This window comes from Diadema antillarum, unplaced genomic scaffold (assembly GCF_040938485.1).
Source record: "Diadema antillarum isolate AM-2024a unplaced genomic scaffold, OU_Dant_1.0 scf00000024, whole genome shotgun sequence".
Lineage (NCBI taxonomy): Eukaryota > Metazoa > Echinodermata > Echinoidea > Diadematoida > Diadematidae > Diadema > Diadema antillarum.
This window is the reverse complement of record NW_027270913.1, coordinates 1,431,159-1,453,753: the sequence shown is the minus strand read 5'-3', so window position 1 is coordinate 1,453,753 and position 22,595 is coordinate 1,431,159. Positions and strand designations below refer to the sequence as shown.

Genomic DNA, 22,595 nt, shown 5'->3' with positions numbered 1-22,595 from the left:
TAGTCAGAAGCCAGATTGACTGATGTTATGCTAAAATATAAGTTTTCTGGCCCTGACCCGTGGTACTACCATGTATTTAGAAAGTCCTGTGGAAATGTAATTTCTTCGTATTTCTTGTTGCTAGAGGTCAATACAAATAGAGGTACATATCTGGAAATACAGTTGTATATCCTGCAGAAGGTGACAGGTCTATCCCTCAGATCAAATGTGAAAAATCATTAAAAGCCATCTAAATCTAAATGAAGAGTTACAGTATACTCAAAGTGGCAGTATGACAGAGGATTCCTTGTCTGCTGCATACGGTTGAAATGCTCTAGCCATGACATCAAAGCTGTATCAAGTGGCAAAGTAAATCAAGGAAATATTTTATAGAGATGTCTCTAAATTAATACCCACACATATTGATAAAAAAAGGAAGATAAAATTGGGCATAGACACTTGGGTTACTCCCACATTTGTCACTTTAAAATTTATTCTTCAGCAGTAGAATCCATTCATTATCGTCTAGTAAGCAAATAATCAACGTTGGTGAAGGTGATGGGACAAACTATCACTTCTGAGGCGATCTGGATGTACAATGTAGCTACATGTACATTGTATCTTTCCGAAGCGCAGCTTAGGAAAGATAGCGTACACATTCAGATCGCCGAGGAAGTGATAGCTTATCTCATTGCCTGAAACTAAAAGTTGATTATTTGCTTTATATTCCACATCTAGGTTCCTAGATATTCCCATTTTATTCCACATCTGAAACCATTTTTAATAGCTGTCTTATACCCCTTTCATATTGGCAATGGCCAAAAACACGGCACGTCCTCCAGAGGACGTGCCATATTCCTCCCAGACCACTGTCAATATGAAAGCTCGACTCAGCGTGAACACAGCACGAACAGTGGATGAACAGGGCGTGAAGTTCATGCTAGACGCTGCCAATATGAACGGACACGGCATACAACTCGGATAAAATCTCAGATAATAACAACTGCGAGAGCGCTAGTATGTATGCAGTTACACGTGTGTGCTTTGTCAACGTACAATATTTGTTTATTCATCGTATATACATTGTATGCCATTGCAAATTGTTTGCCGACTTGCAGAGGTATCAAATGTGTAAGAACAACGAATTGTTGAATAATAAAAAAATAAGATATGTGTTGACTATAGAATAATATAGTTTATGTTTGTTTATGTCTAAACAGTTTTTACACTCATTTCACGTGTAAAATTGCAAGACAATCAGTATGCGTTAATAGTTAACATGAATACTGACGGCTGCCATCAGTGGCTATAAATACACTGTACTGATTACTGTCAGCTGTAAAATGTATGTATTGTTGTAACGCATTTGGAAAAATTCGTGGATTCGGCATTTTGGTGGACTGCAAGACTGTCGCTTTCATGAAAAAAGTGAGGGAAAATGGCCGCAAGTAATCACGGGACCGTGTCCCGAGCGGGTTGCTATGGAAACGTGTGCCGAGTTCGTGCCGTGTTCGAGATCAATATGAAAGGGTACCACGGGCTGTACCTCGTGTTTGTACATAAGGATTTGGGAGGGCAGTTACGCCGTGTTTATCCCAGACTCGAGTCTGGCATGACATTCGAGGATGCCAATATGAAAGGGGTATTAGGCTATCCTCAGGGCTTAGGCTACGTAGTTTACTTTATGACGTATGCGCGTAGGTGCCAAAACAACAAATTTGCTCCGCGCCCCGCGCGTGGCACCGAAATAGAAGTGCGTTGCACTGTGATCTATCACTTGACCCAGGTCAAATGATAGACCACAGTCCAACGCACTTTCATTTCGCGCGTACTCAAAATTATGTTATATCACGCTTTAGGACTGTGTGGACTATAAAGAGATCAGCAAAACAAAATGACTATCATTATAGAGTGTAACGAACTTTTCTTCTCAGGTGATGTGATGAGCAAAACTACGCTTTATCATGTAATCAGCTCTTGACCAATCCTATAGCAAGATTCTCAGTATGTGAAATATTTATTAAATATTTTGATGATCTCAAACCATCACCAGTAAGTGATGCAATGTATAAGATGTCAAAATGGTTTAGACTTGAAATATCAGTGAAATGGTTACCATCCAAGACGATTTGAAACGATATTTCATAGTTCTGTAATGCTGATGTTAATGTACAGTGTACCTCTCAAAGCGTAAGTGATTCCTGCAAATGGTTAAATATACAGGCCTTTGTTGTCTTTCTCACCCTCTCTCTCTCTTCCTCTCTGGTTGCCATGGTGATGTTTGAACATGCCGTAGTGGGGATCGACTGGCTCTTTGAGAGCGTTTGTGGCAAGGCTATTTATGAATAATAGATTCAATTACAAAGAGAGGGTGATAACTACATGTAGTGTGTGTTCTCTTCAGGCAACGTGTGTTACACACAGATCGTTTGTACATGTATGCTCTGAAGTGAAAAGCTACGGTGTATCACACTATAATACACCATGGTACTACCATTACTACTGCTGTGTCTGTCTGTTTTTGGTCTTTCTGTCTGTGTGTCTGTTCTCCAGTTTGTCAAATTAGAACTTGAATTGCAATCCTGCCCTACCACTTACAATGATTGAAATTGAAGCGAACTGATTGAGTTTTTTTTTTTTTTTTTCTGTGCTACAGTTTGTATCAACAACAAACAAAAAAAGAGAGACTGTTTGTCATTGCTCATGAGTGTGTATACCGAAGGTGTAAATGTAACATTGTGCAAGGTTGCAATAAGATTCAAGCACACTATTCTAAGAATTCTTAGTCTTTACTCGATGTGTTTTGTAACCATGGTGTGTCATTGTTTTCTTTGCACATACAAGTATACATGATACGCCTCTGCATGCACCTTGTACAATTGTATGTGTACAATGAAAGAACAACTTCATAGAATAGCACTTTCTCGTCAGCTTTTTGACGGATTATGATTACAGAACTGTCTCTTTGATACATGTACATGGTTTTTCATTTCACAAAAATTGATTGTTCATTTTTATTTATTCTCAAATTGTAGAACATTAGCACCCTTCTGGTTCTCAGCAGATATTTTTAAGAATATTATGTTTTCATAGTATTGAGTGTGTTTTCTCTTCATCAAAAAAATAAGATGATTACAGTATTGCATGTTTAATAGAAATTCAATTATGATTTCCCTAAGATTTTACAGCTCTGCTTAAACTCTAGATGCAATAATCCTTTTTTTTTTCAGTTATCACAATTTGTACATGTATTGTCTTTTGATGATGCTTATTCAATCATTATTAGTATCATAATGTTAGATTACTCTATAATCATGACAAGATTTTTCATCTTACTAGTACATATGTTATTTATTGCTAATTCTGTTGTTATTGTTTAGGGTTTACTGAGCATTCAGTGTGTTTTGATTTGCAAAGGTTGGCAGCCCTGTGTATTTTACACACACATACAAAGTAAATGTACAATGTACAATGCATATATTGTATCAAGCATCTGTACACACTGAAGTGTAAAGTTTACTCAGTATGTGCTTTCAAAATCTGGACCTGTTTACATTTCAACAAGACACACCTGACATATTGTTAGCCATATGAGAATACAAGTTGTATGTACAGCAGACATGTGTACTACAGTGTAAACATACAGGTCTGTGCAGGGTTTGTACTACAGGGCAGTGTAAACATGGATACATACACAATACAAAGTACTTCAATATGATATACAATATAAATGCAAGTGTGTGTGTAAATGTCGTCCAACCAGTGGTACATTTTGTATGCATTTGAACGTGAGATTATCTGCTGATCGCTGAAATGTAGTTACTGGTTTATCCCTCTATGACAATTCCACTAATCAAATGTGCTTCTACCCTGTACTGCATGGGTACTTCAAAGGGGATTATATTTTCATATTATCCATCTGTTCTTCCACAAACATTTGTTGTGACCATGATAACTGGAGAAAATCCTGTCCAGTGGATATCTCATAGCAGTATCATGGGGAAAGTAAGTGCTGGTAATACTATGAAGGGAATAAATTTCAGAATCATGGGATGAGATGGTCAATTATGAGATGCTATGATTGTAATGTTGTACTGTACATTGTATGTACATGTACATGTATGTGATTCGATTTTGCTAACATGTTATGCAATTCTTTCCCTTTTTATTTCTTTATTTTACACTTGTATTTAACATCTTTTCTGCCTTAGATATATTTGCTGTTATCACATTCTTCTTAAATGTAATAAATTCCATTTTTTCCTCTTTTTTTTTGGTTGTATTAGAAATGTGATATCCACTAAAAATAACTGCTACAATGTACATCACAATTATTGTGATTACACTGTATGAAATACTTTCAGTTAGATTCAATAGTATGCAAGCTGTATGACATACAGTGTACATACGATGTACAAGTATACCTGTACTTCAAGTTTGTATATTTTGCAAAAGCAGAGACTGCATAACTGTGAAAGTGAATGAATACAATGTTGATTATCAGTTTTGATAACAATGCAATATTTTATCTTCTCCTTCAGTGAACGGTGGATTTCAGATCAAGAATGAACCCCTCTCACCGCCTCCTTCATCAGACTCATCAGAAACCTCCAGTGAATCCAGCCAGACTTCTGTGGTAAGGGAACCCATCAATTCTCAGAGACCACTTTCTTTTTATTTGATGCAGTATCTTTCCATAATGTTTTTTTTTTAACTGTTCATTGTTTGCATCTCATAAATCATAGTAAAAAATATCTTTCCTTATTTTATTATTTTCCATTTCTTATTCTTCTTGTAAGAATTGAGCATTCATTGCAACCGTACTGTCATTATTATTATTAGTAGTAGTAGTAGTGGTAGTAGTAATAGCAGTAGTAGTACATGTAGTAGTAGTACAATTGTAGTAGTAGTAGTAGTAGTAGTAGTAGTAGTAGTAGTAGTAGTAGTAGTAGTAGTAGATGTAGTAGTACAGTAGTAGTAATTTTATTATTAAGCATTATTATCATTGTCATTTTTAACATTAGTTTCGCTCTTTGGTTTCCATTTGTAATTGTTTCTTTTTAAGAATTTCAAATAACCTACATTGTATATAAATCATGACGATAATGGATCCTCACAGTGGCACCACCTTTTAGAACAAGTTTTATTCAGATTCATGGTTTATTTTTTATTTGTTTATTTGTTTGTTTTTTGAAGGGGGGGGGGGAAACAGGCAAACCACATCAGACACTGTAGAAACTTGTATTGTTATGAAAGTTTTTAAAAGGATTTTGATTGCAGTTTTTCTCAGCATTTTTTTGCATTTCCAAGCTGCTGTGTGAATGAATCCAGTCTACATGACACAAATGGAGAGAGAGAAAAAAAACAGGATCTGTCTGAAATATTTTTCTATTAAAAGTGCATCGTAAGCTGTTGCATCCCACTTTACTCTGTACTATTAGCTATTTTTCCTCTTGCTTGGTACATGTGCCACTTCGCAAATGAAAAGAACACCCCAATTAAGTTTTGATTAGGTTTTGAAATCATTTGTAAACCATAGTAGTAGGGAGTACTGCATAAATTAGTGCTAGTAGAGATGCAATGTACTATGGCAGTGCTGATATACGATGAGGCATGTTTATACACGTGTACTTGAATAGGCCATGACTAAACTGGATGACTGTACACTTGTATACACGTGCACATGCTGCCACTGATATAAAATGTTAGATATCCTGAAAGAGAGTATGATTGTGTGAGTATTTCTGTTTGCCCTGGTATCTACGTGTATTTAAAGAAAGTTTCAAGTATAGGCAGCCTATTGCCTTTTCATATCGTGTTTAATGTTAGATCCTCCAGAATGGTAGCCAGAATCATGTGCACATCAAGCTTGAGTCACCTCCACTCACCCCGCCGCGGGATTCCCCCATGGAATCCTCCATTCCCCTCGGGGTGGGCCAGCAAAAAGTCATCACCATTGCCAATGGGACACTACCCAATGGGCTGACCACCAAGTCCCTTGCCAGCGGGGTTATCAACGGGACCAAGAAGGGCGTGGCCATCGCGCCCAGGCCCAAGCCAAGGTGCCCCATTGCTCCCAAGGTGGAGCCTGTTACTACGGCAGTGTCCATGCAGTCGACCACGCCGACAACGGTCACTGTCAAGCACATACCAGGTATAACTTACTGTATGAAGAGAATATTGTGAGATGTGGAAATGTTGATCAGTCTGTGCTGTATGAAACTCACTAACAAAATTATTAAAGTTTTTCGTGTAAGCTGTATTGCATTTATTTTATTTACCTCATTTCTATATTTCTTTACCCTAAAAATAGTAGATTGGGAGGGGCGGCTCCTTGAATTTGTTAAGGGGGGGGGCGTCTTTGCAAAATTAAAGGGGGCACATGCAGCCCCAATTTTTTCTTTTTCTTTCCTTTGTTTTAACAAAAATGAAGGGGGGGGGAGGCATGTGCCTGGTGCGCCCCCACCTGGATCCCCCACTGATTAGTGAGCAATTGTTCAAATTCTAAACATTTATCAGCATTGCTTTAAAACATTGTTGATGTGAAGCTAGATGACATTTGGTTCATATTCTTTCTGTCCATTAGGGATACTTTTCATTTGATACGCTATGAAAGTTTCCTGCCATCTGTTACTTTCTGTAGGACCCTATGTCTTTCATCCCCAATTTCTGTAAGAAATTCAACTTAATTTGTATACTGTGTGTACAAATTTTTATATAGTGCACCCCTGTTATAATAAACACTTATAAATGAATTCTTGTTGCAACAAAGTAAAAATTCAGGTCACAAAATGGTCAAGTAGTCTTTTTACACTTTATTAACAGTTCTGATACAACCAAATTTTGATACAATGAAAGGAAACTGCCCGTTCCAAGGATTTCATTGTAAAAGGAATGCATTGTAATGTGATGGGGATGGGTATGTTTCAAGTTGCTTCATTCTATTTTATATAAAAGATGAAGATACAGTGTACATCAAACTAGGAAGTAAGATAAATTTACTGGTAGAAACCTACCTGAACTAATTCTTAAATTGCAAAAATTCTGAAATGAATTAAAATGGGCTACAGACAATGTAAAAGCAAGCTTCTTCAAATGGCAGATGCATCCTCACATTATGTATGATGACTAAGAATATACCCCCACCAAAACAATTATTAAAACCTGTTAATCAAGAAAATTGAAGAAGGAGCATGAAAAGTACCACAACCATGTTTCAGTTTAAAACTGTGAATGCACTCACGTTTGAAATACGTGCCAAGTGTGAAAGCGTGTTAAGTGTCAATGCTTTCACATCTCACAGTATTTTTAAAAAACCAGTTTAAGTCAATGTTATTGAGTAAAAAAAGAAAATTCACAGTGCACGTAGGCCGACAGTGTGTGTCAAGTAATTTTACCCAGTCCATCTCTACATGTATTACAATTTTTTTTTAATAAGTTTTTATTTTGTGATCAGGAAATCTCTTTCTGATTTTGAGCTTTGATAAATAAACTTCAATATGATAAAGTGTATGGTGTGTTATAACATTTTTACAATTTTACTAAATGCTGTTTAATTTGAAGGAATTGCTTTTCCAATCACTTGACTGTATTGTCTTCCATGTTTCCCTTCATCTACTATCACCCATAAGGAACTACTACACTGTTATGCAAACTGTTTATTAATGCATTTCCTCCGTGCACTCTTTCCTTATATTATTTGTAATATGCAGCTACAGTAGGACCAGCCATTGTGGTAAAACAGAACTCACCATCAGTGTTCTCACCAGTGAACGGCTCCTGCAGTCCACCACCGGCAAAGCAGGCCAAGGTTATCCCGTTGCCTCTTCAGACCAACATTCCCTCCCCGCCCCAGCCGGTGGCTGTTGTCACGCAACCCTGCCCACCAGATGTGGATGTAAGATGCTCAGATTAGAATTGAAATGATAATGATTATAATAGTATGCATTTGTTACATGCCTGTCACTATTCAAGAGATGTATGATCACTTTTTGGGAGGATGGCAGGTATGATATAGTTATGATGAAGAAATATAGTCCATTGCAAAAAAAAAAAAATTATAATGATAAAATGATAATAATAATGATGATGTTAAATATGAATAATGCATTGTATGTGATGGAGATGCATGTTGATGAAATTTGTGCAGTAGATGGTGCTGGTAATGGCTAGGTCATGATGAGCAGCATGTGAAAGCATTGATGGCATTGATGCTGCAGCAGCTGCTATCCATTTGTATGCTAATGGTGAGGGCAATGATATATGTGACCTGCTACAACAAAAGGATCCGAAAGTCGGGGGAAGACAATTTTCTGAAAATGGCATGACTTTATTCCCTTACTCTTCTGCTCTAATTTCATATATAGCACAACTCATAAAAGTACTCGGTTGTGGAGATATCGATGATTTTATTAGCGCATGTCAAGTGGTTGAGGAAATCAGAGTTTCGAGAAAAACGCCTTCAAATTTTTCCTTCCGACGCTATCATGATCAAGGGGAGGCAAGACAGTTTTCACCGCTTGACAATAGAAGGCATGCTCCTAGCGACCACCACGATGTTCATTCAAGCTTAGCGCCAGCAGTCTACACACGACCAATCAGTAATCAGGATGCCACGCGCTGACCAATAAGATCACTCCCTCGTTACTAAATCCAAATCTTCGGACACGTTTCTGTTACGTTGAAAGTCAGAAAATCATGGCCCAGAGAAATGCTAATTTCTTGCCTTTTCTTTGATCATGTAGCTTCGAAATTTCGGCAGATAATAGACAAAACATTAGACTGCAGAATTATGCCAAAAACAGAAATCCTATTGTTTTGACCAATTTTGATGATGTGACTTCAAACTCGATTTTCTCGGCTCAGCCGTCAGCGACTTTAGGATCTTTTCGTTGTAGCGGGTCACATATGATCAAGATGAAAATAAATGATGCTGATAATGAAAAATGGGATGAGAGAATGCAATACATTCATTTCAGTCCTAGAATAGTCTTAACTGGAATTTTTGTTTGAGTGTTTTTGTTCATTAGATATTTTTGTTTTTGCTCTCAGAATCAAACCAATATGGATACAGCTCTTGTGTGTACCATCGAAAGCACATTTAATGTAGGGTTGTTGCATAATTATGCGTGCATTGCTGTGGATACAAACAAAGTACTAGGTATTCCATGAAACACTGACAGCGTAGACAGATGCATCTGAAATGATTCCATATATAAAAGCAATGAACTGTTGCTGTTTGCAAATTTTGATTACATCTGAAATTATTAATTGAATTCTTGTGCATTAGATGACAGTTGTGTTCATGGTGATAAGTGGTGTTCATGGTGGTAAGGTCATGATCAAGACAACAGTAATGATGTGGAAAAGATACAAAAATATGAGATGGAATGGCATGGTAACTGGTAGTGGTGGTGGCCTTCAGATTCAACAAGTATGGCATTGACAGATCTTTTGTTCTATGACATGTTTTTTTTTTCTCTTCTCTATCTCTTCACCTTTCTTTTTCTCCCTTCTTCGTGTTTTAGGTCAAGGCATGGAAAAGACAACAAAGAATGATTAAAAACAGGGAGTCAGCATGTCTTTCCAGAAAGAAGAAAAAAGAGGTGAGTTGTTTACCACCCTACTGTACCTTACAAAGGGATGTACAGTAATCAGCACGTGGTCGGGCATGTGATATGTTTATCTGTCCCAAAAGCATATGGAGTGAGCTACTTCATCCATTTTCATTTGATTCCAGTTGCAGTCTGCCTGCTGCGTAGATGAGCAGGACATATTTTTCAAGAGCAGCATAGAATGTTGTTATATCATGACATATGTTTCTATGCCAAGGCTATACTGTGAGATGGGGGAATTTTCATCATCGGTGATGTAATTTCTTAGGTACAGTGTATTCTTTGTTGGTATTATATGTGATGTCCCATGTGGTCATAGTTTTGCAAAATTGACAGAAAGAATCTTCAGATGCTGTCCGTGTAAGCATAGCAAAGGTACACTTTGACTCCAGTGCTATATCAAACTTTAAATATTAACCCGTTGAAGATTAGTCCTGAGTATACTCAGGCAGGTGTCTGTGGGATATGCGTGTTACAGCAAAATCAGTTTATCCTCAACGGGTTAATAATAGTATCCACAGTTTTGATTAACATCTGTGGTCACAATATTCCAACATGTTATGTTTTTAGCCTGGCAATGTAATGACTGATTATGAAATGATACACCTGCAAATGTGATGTTACTGGGTTTATTTTTTCGGTAAAACCAAACATTTTTAATACATTCATATATTTTTCACAAATATTGATTGCCATTAATGTTTGTTCATTCTTTGTTTCCTTTGAATGATATCTGATATATTTGGTAACTGATTTGCTTTTTCCCTTGCAGTACCTTCAAGAGCTCGAATACAAAGCAATTGATATGGAGAAAGAAATAGAAAGATTAAAATCAGAGAATACCAACCTGAGGAATCGAGTGGAGTCGTTAGTCAAGGAGGTCAGTTTGTGTCATTTGTAGATTATGAAATTTTATCGTCATTCCTCGTCTTGTGCTAGTGCTGAGAAGAGAATTTACTGTCTCCCCATTCATAGTGAGAACATAAAACTTCATAAATCAAGACTTGTGGAACAATTTCATGGGTGGTATGATTTTTTTGATAGAGTACCATACCAGCAGAATGAGATTCAAGAAGCAAAGTTTGTGATTACCCACCAGAGTTCATATTCCTTGCAGTTATTTAGTATAATTGTGATCCCCCTTAAAGGGATGGTACAGTATTGGTGGAGATGAGAATTTCGCTTTTAACTTTTTGCGAGATACCAAGAAAACACTTATGGTATAGTACAGAGCATACCATTTTAAGAGGAATTCAAAGTTTATTTGATGAAAATCAGGTTTGGAATGACTGAAAAATCCAAAAACAAAGTAAAACAAAGAGAACATAATTAAGTGTGGGTCCCACACTTTATAAGAATCGCTCTTTTTGTCTCGCCCACCAGAGGTGAAGGCGAGACTAAGGGATCCAAATGGCGTCTGTCCGTCCGTCGTCCATCCGTCGTCCGTCACAAATGTTAAAGTTTACCTGCAATACTCTCTTATGATGCATAACTTGGCAACTGTTACAGCAATGGCAGCCACACTTGGGTGATAGAAGCACTAGGGGTATCTTCATGTTATGGTGTTGTCAGAGGTCATGTGATGATGTCAAAGGTCATTTGAGGTCATATATTAAAGAGTATGTGCAAGACTCTCTTTTCTATGTTAAAGTTTACCTGCAAGACTCTCTTTTGGCAAATAACTTCACATAAGTTGCTTGGATTACAAGCTAACTTGGGTCATAGATGCACTGGGGGTACCTTCATGTTATGGTGCCATTGGAGGTCACAGGATAAGGTCAAAAGTCATTTTAGGTCATATGTTAAAGTTTACTTGCAAGACTCTCTTATTACATGTAACTCGACACATGTTGCTACAATGGCAATCAAACTTGGGTGATGGATGCACTGGGGGTACCTTCATGTTATGCCGTAATAGGTCACATGATAAGGTCAAAGGTCATTTTAGGTCATACGTTAAAGTTTACTTGCAAGACTCTCTTATCACACGTAACTCAGCACATGTTGCTACAATGGCAATCAAACTTGGGTGATGGTAGATGTCTCTTGGGAAGTTGAAGGTAACCACAAGGTTAAAGGTTACAGACAGGGGTCAACGAACTTTTAGGGCCCAATGTTAAGTTTTTAGGGCGCATTTCGTTTATGGCTCATAACTTCTGATCCCTTTGTCCGTTTGTGACCAAACTTGGATGGAAGAGGTCCCTTGGGGAGGTGAAGGTCGTCACAAGGTCAAAGGTCACAGACAGGGTCAACAAACTTTTAGGGCCCAATGTTATGTTTTTAGGGCGCGTTTTGATTGTGGCTCATAACTTTTGATCCCTATGTCCGTTTGTGACCAAACTTGGACGGTAGATGCCCTGTGGGGAGTTAAAGGTCATCACAAGGTCAAAGGTCACAGAAAGGGGTCAACAAATTTTTAGGGCCCAATGTTAAGTTTTTATGGCGCGTTTCGATTATGGCTCATTACTTTTGATCCCTTTGTCCGTTTGTAACCAAACTTGGATGATAAATGTCCCTTAGGGTGTTGAAGGTCACCACAAGGTCAAAGGTCATAAGCAGGTCAATTAACTTCTGGGAGTTATAAAAAATATTAATTCCTTGTACGCGAATGGGCGAGACACAATTTGGCGATTGCCTTGTTTGGATATTTCAGCCATTTCAAAACCAATTTTCATCAAATAAACATTGAATTCCTCATAGAATTACATGCTCTTTCATATTTCATAAGAGGTTTCCCATTATTTCACCAAAAAATGTTAGAAACCTGAAATAAGGTCTCAACCCAAACTGTACGACCCCTTTAAAAAAAAAGACCCAAACAAACAGGTTGAGTGAGATGGAAATCCTTGACACTGATTGTCATATAAGGCAACACTATTTTTTTTTTTTTTTCGTGTTTCACATTCTTAAGATGTTTCTTTAACTCCCTTCAACAATCAGCTTGTCATTATGGTCTTGTATGTCTGTGTTATGATGTACAGTCAAACCTGTCTATAGTGGCCACCAAGCAAGATGAAAAAAGTGGTTGTTATAGACAGGTAGTCGCTATAGACAGGTTTGACTGTATCACTAATGCTTGACTGCTTGCATTGTAGTTTAGTGAAGAAAACCATGGCATACATGAATATAAGCATCTACGAGGGAGCTGAATCATAATTATATTTGTTTACACAAACCCCAGTATGATACACCAACATTTGCTGAATGTGCTTTCAGGCTGTTGTGAGTGCTATAGTTTTCTCCATCACTCAGGCAAGATGCGTTGATTAGGGTGTCTGACATCCATTATTCCTTACACTGTTCTTTTGCAGAATACGATGTTGAAAAAGATGCAGTCTTCGGTATTTTCCTCTCCCGCCAAGACGGCCTCCTGTCTCCTAGCCATTGTCTTCATCATAGGATTCAATCTTGCCCCAGTCAGGTGAGGAGATTTTACTAATACCTGGAATTCACTTTCACTCTCTTGAGCAGAAAGCATTCATTCTCCAAAAAGTGTAAAAAAATTCAAATGAATGGGAGAATGCAGGTGCTGCTGTTAATAAGATGCAACATGATTCAGATTGGCTGTAAGAATGTGTGAAATGAAAGTCATGTTGAATGAAATTAATCATTTCGATTACCTTCAATAATTACCATTAAGTTGCGAGCAGAATTCTTATCAATATGGCCAGGGAGATAAGAGTAAAGTACTGTTCTGTTCTATTTGTTATTTCTTTGACTTCTTTCTATTGGGGAAAACTCAGAAAATCCCAATATCGCAAAAGTAAATTTGTGTCGGCATTTCATGAAGTAACTTTCTACTCCCCACCTCAAAGGATTCTGTGTAGTATCCAGTCTCCCCTCTCCCCCCCCCCCCCCCATATCTGTTTATTGTTGGCCCCTACTGCTTTATGTTGAGTTGGAGCCAAAAGTCCAAAAATTTGCACAGAATTCTTCCATATTTAGTGGTCTGATGTAATGCATTGGAAACTGAAAGACATGTTGATTACTGTTGTGTTTTTGTGCACAGATATTTTTGTCAATGAATAGGCCACAGACATATCATTTTGCAAGGTGTTATTTTTGTGATTTGACACCAAGGCTTATTGCAAGTTCACACATGCCTGTCTGTAAGCAATATTTTTGCATATGGTTGAATTCTCAGCCCAACAGGGATTCGCAAAATTTGCAAAAATTAAACACTCACGAAAATAATCGCCTTTATAGTCAGATAGTTGGAGAAGATGACAGAAGAGTTGTAAAGTCCAAATGTTGGGAGTGAAATATTCCCAGTGAACCAGAAGCTTACGCATGATGTAATTGTTTTACAGCCTCTTTGGTCAGACTGATAGTGTTAACTCAGCCTATGACACCATCCACCACTCTGGGCGTGCACTCCTGGAGTTTTCACAGAGCGCTGTCCAGAACGCCTCTGTGTACAGTCGGTCGCACGCAGGCACAACACCTCCGCTTGACGCAGAGGAGGTGCACATCTTGCGGACCATCATCAACCAGTCCGCATCCCTGGGGGATGGTCTCTCAGTGGCAAGCAAGAAGGACCTGCAATATCTGTTGTCACAGAACAACCTCTCATGCCCGCACCAGATGAATGTCAGTGAAACTATCAGGTGCAGTGTTTCTTTAATTGCCAGTTGTGCCTTAGAAAATGAATACAAATGATAGCTTTCTAGACTTATTTGAATATTTTAAAAGCATGTTATTATTCACTGAGCAATGTTCCTGTAATGCATAGCCTACTACTGTATGGGTACAGACAGGGTGCAAATGATTGTAAAGCTGCACTTGTGCATTGACAAGAATACAGCAGAATTGATATAGCAACATTGAATTTGCAGCGTGTCATGTTTGGTTGATGTTGATGTGGCTATTTGTTATGAATGATATAGCCGTGAATGTATCAGTTTGTAGAGCTTGCACAATGTCGCATTGCTGCTAAGGTAAGTAGCTTACATATGAAGTTACGGCTCAGGGGCCTGTTGCATAAGAAGTTGATGCAATCAAACGTAAATCAGATATCAGCCAATCAGTATTCACAGAGTTATGTTTGATTTTTCGACTTATGTTTGATCTCAACTTTTATGCAACAAGGCTTGGGGCTTGAATTGGCAAGACATTAGTAGTAATGCTATGTTCCATGCTACCAAAGACCCCTCCCAATTATGTTTTTCCAAAATGGCACGAGAATTACTGTAAAAGTGGAAATTTTCGCTGTGTTGAATTTTTCGTGCATTTCGCGCAACCAGAAGCTATTGTGAAAATAAAAGCATTTTGGCATTTTTGCATGCCATATGTTCCAGTACTTGATGTCTTGATTCTGCGGAATTGAAACATGTGAAAGTCTTTTCACACGGCCAAGCGCGAAAAATTAGTCGTGCGAAAATATCCACTTTTACAGTGCTGCATTTCACTGGAAAAGATGAGATGTTTTCTCTTCTTCTTTTTTTTGGAGGGGGTGTTGCAGTGGGGGAGTTCTTCATGTAAATCCATGCCCTTGGAAGTTGAACAGTATTCAAGCTGAAAGGATTTTGTTATTGTAGAAGTTTGTAATGTGTTTTCTGAATCATGTACAGGTTAACAGATGTTCTGCAGTTTTGGGCAAAGAGGCAGGCTGTAGAACAGACCAAGTCAACAGAAAATCAGCGGCAGAAAAAGGTGAGTTGTCACCCTGTTTTCACTCTTTGTATACTTTTATAATTCAATACTTCTTCAGTGTCACTTAATGGCAGTCACCAGATATAGCATGTAACACTGAATTTAATTTCCATCCCCCAATATGATTTAAGCATGAATGATGCTTACAATCAGATTATTGATTTAAAGTGTCATCTTCATATGTGATTTAAAAGTGAATGATCACTACAGCCATGTAGAAACACTGTCTTCATTTGGTGATACTTATTACATATGATCTAACACTCCTAATATTCGTATGATGCTGACATCAGTTTGTTAAAGTTTAAAATTATTTCACTTACCTAACACTAATATACCAATGCTTGTTATTATTCAGGCATCTATGGATGTTTTTGATTCATCCTATATGTATATCTAATTACCAGCAGTTAAGGCAAGCAGCTTGTGAACACAATGAGATTTTTTGTTCTTTCCCATCCTTCAGATCAAGAAGAAGCGCCACCAGTCGCCACATCACAGACGCTTCCGCTCGGGCCCTGCCCTGCAGGTGGAGTCGGACGAGAGGGCATTGCAACTCTACGACCATCTATTCCAGCAGTCGTACGATAACCTACTGGATGCTCTTAACAGGAGGGAGGATACATTCTATGTTGTATCATTCCGTAAGGTGACTACAACTCTTCCCCCCTTATTATGCCTCCGCCACGAAGTGGTGCCGGAGGCATTATGTTTTCGGGTTGTCCGTCCGTCCGTCCGTCCGTCCGTCCTTCCGTCCGTCCGTAATGAATTTTGTGGACAGGGAAACTATCAAAACCTTTTGAGGTATCCTAATGAAACTTGGTATGTGTGTGTATTAGGGGGTGAAGTTGTGCCTATCAACTTTTGGGTGCGCATGCTCAAGGTCAAAGGTCAAAAGGTCAAGGTCAAATGCTTAAAATTTCACTATTTCCCCCATATCTATGCAATGCCTGAAGATATTTTCTTGAAACTTAGTGTATACATGTATTACCCAATTAGGATTCTCTGGTGAAAGTTTGGGGTCATGAGGTCAAAAAGTCAAAGGTCAAAAGGTCAAGTAAAATGTTAAAATTTCACTTTTTTCTCTGTATCTTGGAAATTGTTCATGGTATCTTTATGGAATAAAGTATATATGCATGTACTGACTGGCAGTGGTTATCTAGGGAATTGGGGTTCATGGGGTCAAAGGTCAAGGGCAATACTTCAAAATTTTACTATTTTCCTTATATTTATGCAATGCCAGCAGGATTATTTTTTTTAAACTTGATGTATGCATGTATAACCCACTAGAGATTCTCTGGGATTTTTTCTTTTTTTTTGCTAAGAAGGTCAAAGGTCAAAAGGTCGAAGATCAAGTGAAAGTGCTGAACTTACTTCTTTCTCTATATCTCGGAAGTGGCTCAAGTTATCTTTAAACTTAGTACATATTTATGTACATGTATGTTCTGCCTGACAGTGATTCTCTTATGAATCAAAGGCCAGATAAAAATGATAACAATTTACTGTTCAATACAGAAATTGCACTTTTTCTCCATACCTTGAAAATTACCTTGAAAAAGTGCATAAACTTATGAAAGGGTCAAAGTCGAAGTTTAAGTTCTTAAATCCCCAAATTCATGCTCTCCTATTCATTCAATTAAACATACAGTTCAGCCAGCGATCAAGTTCCCCCTAGATCGCGATCACGGGCGATCAGTGATCGCATACGCGATCATTGATTGTATGCAATTCGGCATACAATCAATTGATTGCGACATATCGCGTATGCGATCACTGATCGCCCGTGATCGCGATCTAGGGGGAACTTGATCGCTGGCTGAACTGTAGGTCAAGGAAGGTGAACATTCGATACATTTGTGACAAACATGTCATTTTGATATTTTGCCAATTTTGTGAAAATGTAATCACACATTGTCCACATGTACTATAGACCTATTAGGAGAATCATGCATTATGGCGGAGGCATACCAGTCGCCATAGCGACATTTCTAGTTTTTATACCTGATTCCCTGAAGGGTCTAGGAGGCAGCATTTCTGTTTGTTTCTTTATTAAAGGACCTATGCAATTGAAATGCATGCAATGCCTTTTCTTAATTGTATTAGTAACATGGGAACATACAGGTTATGCTTAATTTTAGGGAAAGGTGCTTTTCGATGTCGCGTAATTACCTCTGCCAAGGGAGGAGGTTATGTTTTCGTTACCGTTGGTTTGTTTGTTTGTTCATTAGTTTGCTATGTGCAAAATAACTCATAAAGTAGGTAACGGATTGGGATGAAACTTGCAGGAAAGGTTGAGAATGACACAAGTAACAAACGATTAACTTTTTGTAGTGATCCGAGAATTTTGGGGGAATTTATGAAGGATTTTTGATATTTTGGCAGTTAGGGTCAATGAACTTGGGAGTTCAGGCTGCGCGTATTTGAGGTTTGCATGCGCGCACTGAAGTGCGTGCTCTAGTTTCTGCTAGGGCGAGGCACGCCGTGCAGCTGAGGGTTTATGACGTAACAAAGGCTTCTATATTGGGAAATCGGGCGACTTTCAGCACACAATGCTAGAAGTACGTATGGGTGGAAATCACTGATATCTCTATGGAAGAACAAGATCAGTGGTGAAAACAAAGAGGTTCTATATGTAAAGAACCTCTTTGGGTGGAAATGAGCTGCATGCTTGGCGGAGGTCTGCGCTCTAAGAGTGCTTCTCTAGTTAGAAATCATTTTGGTACTTCAGTAGTGACTTACAGATGATGTCATCGGCACAATCTTGGTTTGGAAGATATTTGCAGGCATATCGAGCTAATCTTAAGAAAATGAGTAGAAAAATTATAATAAAATGTTTGGCATGCATTTAGATATTCATTTAATGACATAAGTTATGATCAGGGTCGTTGTTGCCTCTCAGGCAGGGGAATGCATACTTCACCTGCCTGCTTTCAAAGTCTGGTTGTCCGAGGCCAGTAAGCATATGTTTATGGCAACATGTGAGATTGGAATCTTGACTCCTCTTGTCTTTATAGGATCATCTGCTCCTTCCAGCTACAGCTCACAACAACACCCACAGACCAAAGATGTCCCTCGTCATGCCAACTGTATCCGGGAATGGTGAGTGTCCCAGCAGTTTCCGCTGATACTCTCATGTGCTATACAGCAATTCCCGGCCAGCAGATGTCTATTCATGTGAATTTTCAATGATGTAAAACTTCAGCTACATGTCTGTGCAAGGTACAGTGCTGTGAGCGAAGCTAGTTCAGACAGATTTTTATTAGTTGTCTCACTGATTACAAAAGTACTTGTTGGATTGCAATGGCTGACCTACATGTATATTCTTACCAAAATGTCGGAAAAAGGAAGCAGCTGGAATTGAACCTATCATCAACTGCTTTCCAGGCAGCGACACTTCCACTAAGCTGTCCCTGTATGACAACAGGTTTGACAACAGGTTTGACATGTTAAATTCTGATAACAGAGTGACAGGTAACATGTGCGGAGAAAGCATTGACAGGAAATCTTTTCCCACATGTGCCTTGTTTAGCGGATACAATTCATTCTGATTTTCTGATCTGTGTGCTTTATATGGGCGCTTCCATCTGCTATCATCAGTTTGAAAGTAGCAGTATCACTAGCTTGTTAATAGAGCCGTGGTGTTATGTATAGTGTAATAACTGCTCTCCTCTCCATCTCAATCCCAGAGTCTATATGGAACACTCCAAAGGACCACATTTCCATGATGCAGATTGACTGTGAGGTCATCGACACCAGGGTGGTGCATGTGAAGGACCACGGTGCCCCTCCCCCTGTGGTCAGGGACAACTCCACCTTCGGTTCATCAGGTAGGCCAGATGACCCCAGCATGGCAGCGGGGGAGACGTCAGCAGCGACAAGCAACTTTGTCAGCAGTGAGAGTGAGCATCAGCTGGGCTATCATCCCAGGAATGTGACGGCTAGTCCACCTTGAGGCCTTTTAGGGTGAGTCTACTGGGACAGCACCTATTACCTACACTTGACTTTCAATAGCTTCGGTCACACTACGCAAAGCTGCACATAGTTTGCTTCGGGATATCTTCCAGAACTTTGAGGTTCCGGTCACACTACAGACAAACTATGCATAGTTTCAGTAATAGGAAACTATCCATGGCATACTTTTGGTCTCTCACAGGAACAAAAGCAAATGCCCCACTACGTAAAAAAAAAAAAAAATGCACAATGTGTGTAAACAACATGAATGGATCTCTTATGGCATCACAAACTTCTCTTAGTTTCAGCCGCTCGCAGTCACACTTCACAAGACTATGCATAGTTTCGTGAGAAGTGAGACATTTTCCTAGTGCTTACAGGAAGATTTGCAGGAAGTTTCCACTGGTAACTCAATGAGAATTTTGCAGTCGCACTGCCCAAACTTCACAAAGCAAAACACCGGGTCATGAAACTATGTGTAGTTTCGCATCGTGTGACCGTGCCGTATGTGATCTATCCTCTCTAAGAGTATACAGAGTTCGTGACGTGAACATTTGCTGTTAAAGCCCTGGTAGTGTGGGGAAAGATGGGTGGCCCAATTGAATTGATATTCATTCTCTGCCCAAAATGGCAACTTCAAGAACCATGAAAAGCACAGACCTGCCAAAATAGAATTGCCCGTCAGCGAATACATATTTGTGTATCGAAACATACACTCTGACTCATCAGTAACATTCGATTCCAGTCAAGATTCTTCAGCTCTGTGCATACTCACATGGAGATCAGTGATAAAGCTGCACACAATTTATTACAAGGATTCCTGAATATAATGGAGCAGGGCCAACCTTCACATTGCATGGTATCCCCATGCTTCCAGGTCTTTAATGGCTAGAAAAGCATCACTTAAGCATCACTGCATAACCATTCATTCTCCCCTCTTCTCTTTTTCTTTCATCATGCTTTTGTTGTTATCTATTCATTGTTAGCAGGAGTAGCAATAGCAAATATCATATATATATTTTTTATCGCTTCAGTGGTTTTCCAAATATATTGACAAATGCATGAGCAAATCAGGACTGAAGAAACATTTTGTCTAATGTGTATATCAGCAAAGTTGTACAGTTACACAAGAATTACATGTCTTCCTATTGAAATGATAATTTTCAGGTATGCACTCATATTTCATGATAGCGCCGGTAAGTGGTAACTTCACGTGAAGCAAGTCATTGCCAGTTTATGAAATATCGCAATTTGGTGATTTTATGCCAGCTTCTTTGAAGTATTGACCTTGAACAGTTTTTGATTGTCTATTTCTTTTTTTTTGTCTTTGCAGAGTCCCTTTCCAGATGATATCAATCACAAGTGCAATCTTGAGTGTATGTTTGACTTCTGAAGGATGCAGCCAGCTGTCATCAGCCGTTCCAGCAGTGTGTCTGTTGTTTTGAGAAAACTGGTGTTTTTTGTGAGTTTTATCTGTCGGGTTGGTTTGGCAGGCACTGATCAGAAGGTGGCATCTTGTTTGTGAGACAAGAGTCCGTATGAAATGAGAAATTAGTTAAAACAATATTCCACACTAGAACTTATTGAGAGTTTAAGAAGCTGCTTACGTACAGCTATACAGAAATTCTATACACAGATTGACATAGAAAATATTTAACACAGATTTTATCAAGATACTTTACTGTGTGGATAAATTGCAGATTTGAAAGTGATTCTTTTGCAGCAATTTGGTGCAAGAAAAAAAAAAAACATTTTGTACCAAATGCCCAAGTTGGCAATGTCATGAGAGCTGCAAATATGCAGAACTGTTTCTGAAGTGATGTACAGTGCTTGTGAGCAATGTAGAAGGTTGAATGATTGCAAACCATTTGATTTGAAGACATTTTGGGAGTTTGGGAACGTCTGCAAGAAACAAGGAGGTACCTTCATTCGAGGAAAAATTATTGACCTATCAAGTCTGGGGGAAATTGTACCTCAGAATGAATCATCCTGTCAGATTTAAACTGGCACTGGTGAATTTTGGTACAGATCCTGTAATGGAGAAAGCGTAGATGGAAATGGTAAATTCACTCCGTCTGGGCAAGCTCAAAAATAAACAAACAGAAATTTGCCATTGTAAGAGAGAAAGAAGAATTTTGATTTTCTAAAATGTGTTGCCAAATTCAGAATTTATGCCAATTTGAGATGCAAAGCAGGAACTTTAATCTTCTGAATTGTGCTACCAAGTTAAGAATCAGTTGTAGATTTGTCAGTTAAGAGGCTATTCAGAATTTTGCAACTGAAACAAGTATACACGATACGTGAACCATAAAGCCAAGGGTTCATGTGAAAGATAAGTGTCTGCTTTATGAAAAATGTTTTTGTCTCCTTTACGAAGAACCCACATTGACTATTAAGAATTCTAGTTGAAAGAAACAGCTCCAAACCACAGATGTGTGGTTTCTGATGCCAAATGAATTGAAAAGACATGCTTCTTTGTATTGGTTTCAAAGCTTGCGTGTATGCAGCTGTGGCTTAATCTCTTAACACCATTGTCTCAGATGGGATTTTGATGCTCTAGCCTGCTCCACAGAAACCATTGTACCCTGTATGGATGAGATTGTTACTGTCACACAAAAATGTCTCAAGTGAATTCCCACTGAATGTTGAACATTACAAGAAATCAAAAACATACATATATCCTACATGGAACATGTGATAATGATAATTACAGAAGTTGTAGATACAATGTAGTTCAGTCATATACTGTGTGCTCATTTACAGGTGTTGAAAGTGCCTTATAGTACACGCGGTCAGCTTGGTAAATGAACGCATGATAAACACAATCTTACTTTTGGGCAGAAAAATGGTTTTTGTTGTGTTTTACCCATTTGAAATGATTTGCTGGAAGGTTATTGTGTTACAATGCACATTCACTAGGTATTGACAAAGTATAGTGCAAATATGCTGGTACATGTGCATACGTAGAAACAATTTGACGTGATGGAAGTGGCTGCATTTAAGGATCTTGACCTCATTTTCTTGATTGCTAGTGGCTGCAGAGCCAAGCGCTTTCTCGGGCTCAATCTTTCTTAATGTCTCAATTCGCCTGTAATGAATCACGTTCTACTGTAGTAGTGCCGTGCAGAGATTCATAGCCATGTAACTTATTATATCACTGCAATCCCACTCGTAGAACCGTGTAAACTTTATTTCGAAGCACTGTCTTGAATTGATGCAGGATTTATAAGTTGCAGTCATGATTTTTCGGTTCGCGAAGATCTGTGCATCAGAACATCAATGTGCCTCAAGTGGCAGACACCATCACTTGTGATGTGAGAGGTTTCACTGAAGGAAGTGCAAGGGTGCAGCTTTCATCATGTTTTGTTTAGAGTTTGTGAGAAAAAAAGGAAAAGAAAG

General features: G+C 38.6%; 1 protein-coding gene across 1 annotated transcript; it reads left to right on the top strand.

Annotated features, from left to right (window-relative positions):
* Positions 1–793: 793 nt before the first annotated feature.
* Positions 794–20,735, top strand: LOC139732403 (cyclic AMP-dependent transcription factor ATF-6 beta-like). The gene is made up of 13 exons (XM_071643271.1): positions 794–947; positions 4,521–4,615; positions 5,809–6,133; positions 7,692–7,876; positions 9,507–9,584; positions 10,366–10,473; positions 12,905–13,014; positions 13,904–14,200; positions 15,164–15,245; positions 15,712–15,894; positions 18,260–18,344; positions 18,932–19,208; positions 20,530–20,735. The coding sequence occupies exons 1-12, from the start codon at positions 794–796 to the stop codon at positions 19,195–19,197; spliced, it is 1,968 nt and encodes a 655-aa protein (XP_071499372.1). The 3' UTR covers positions 19,198–19,208; positions 20,530–20,735.
* Positions 20,736–22,595: the final 1,860 nt, after the last annotated feature.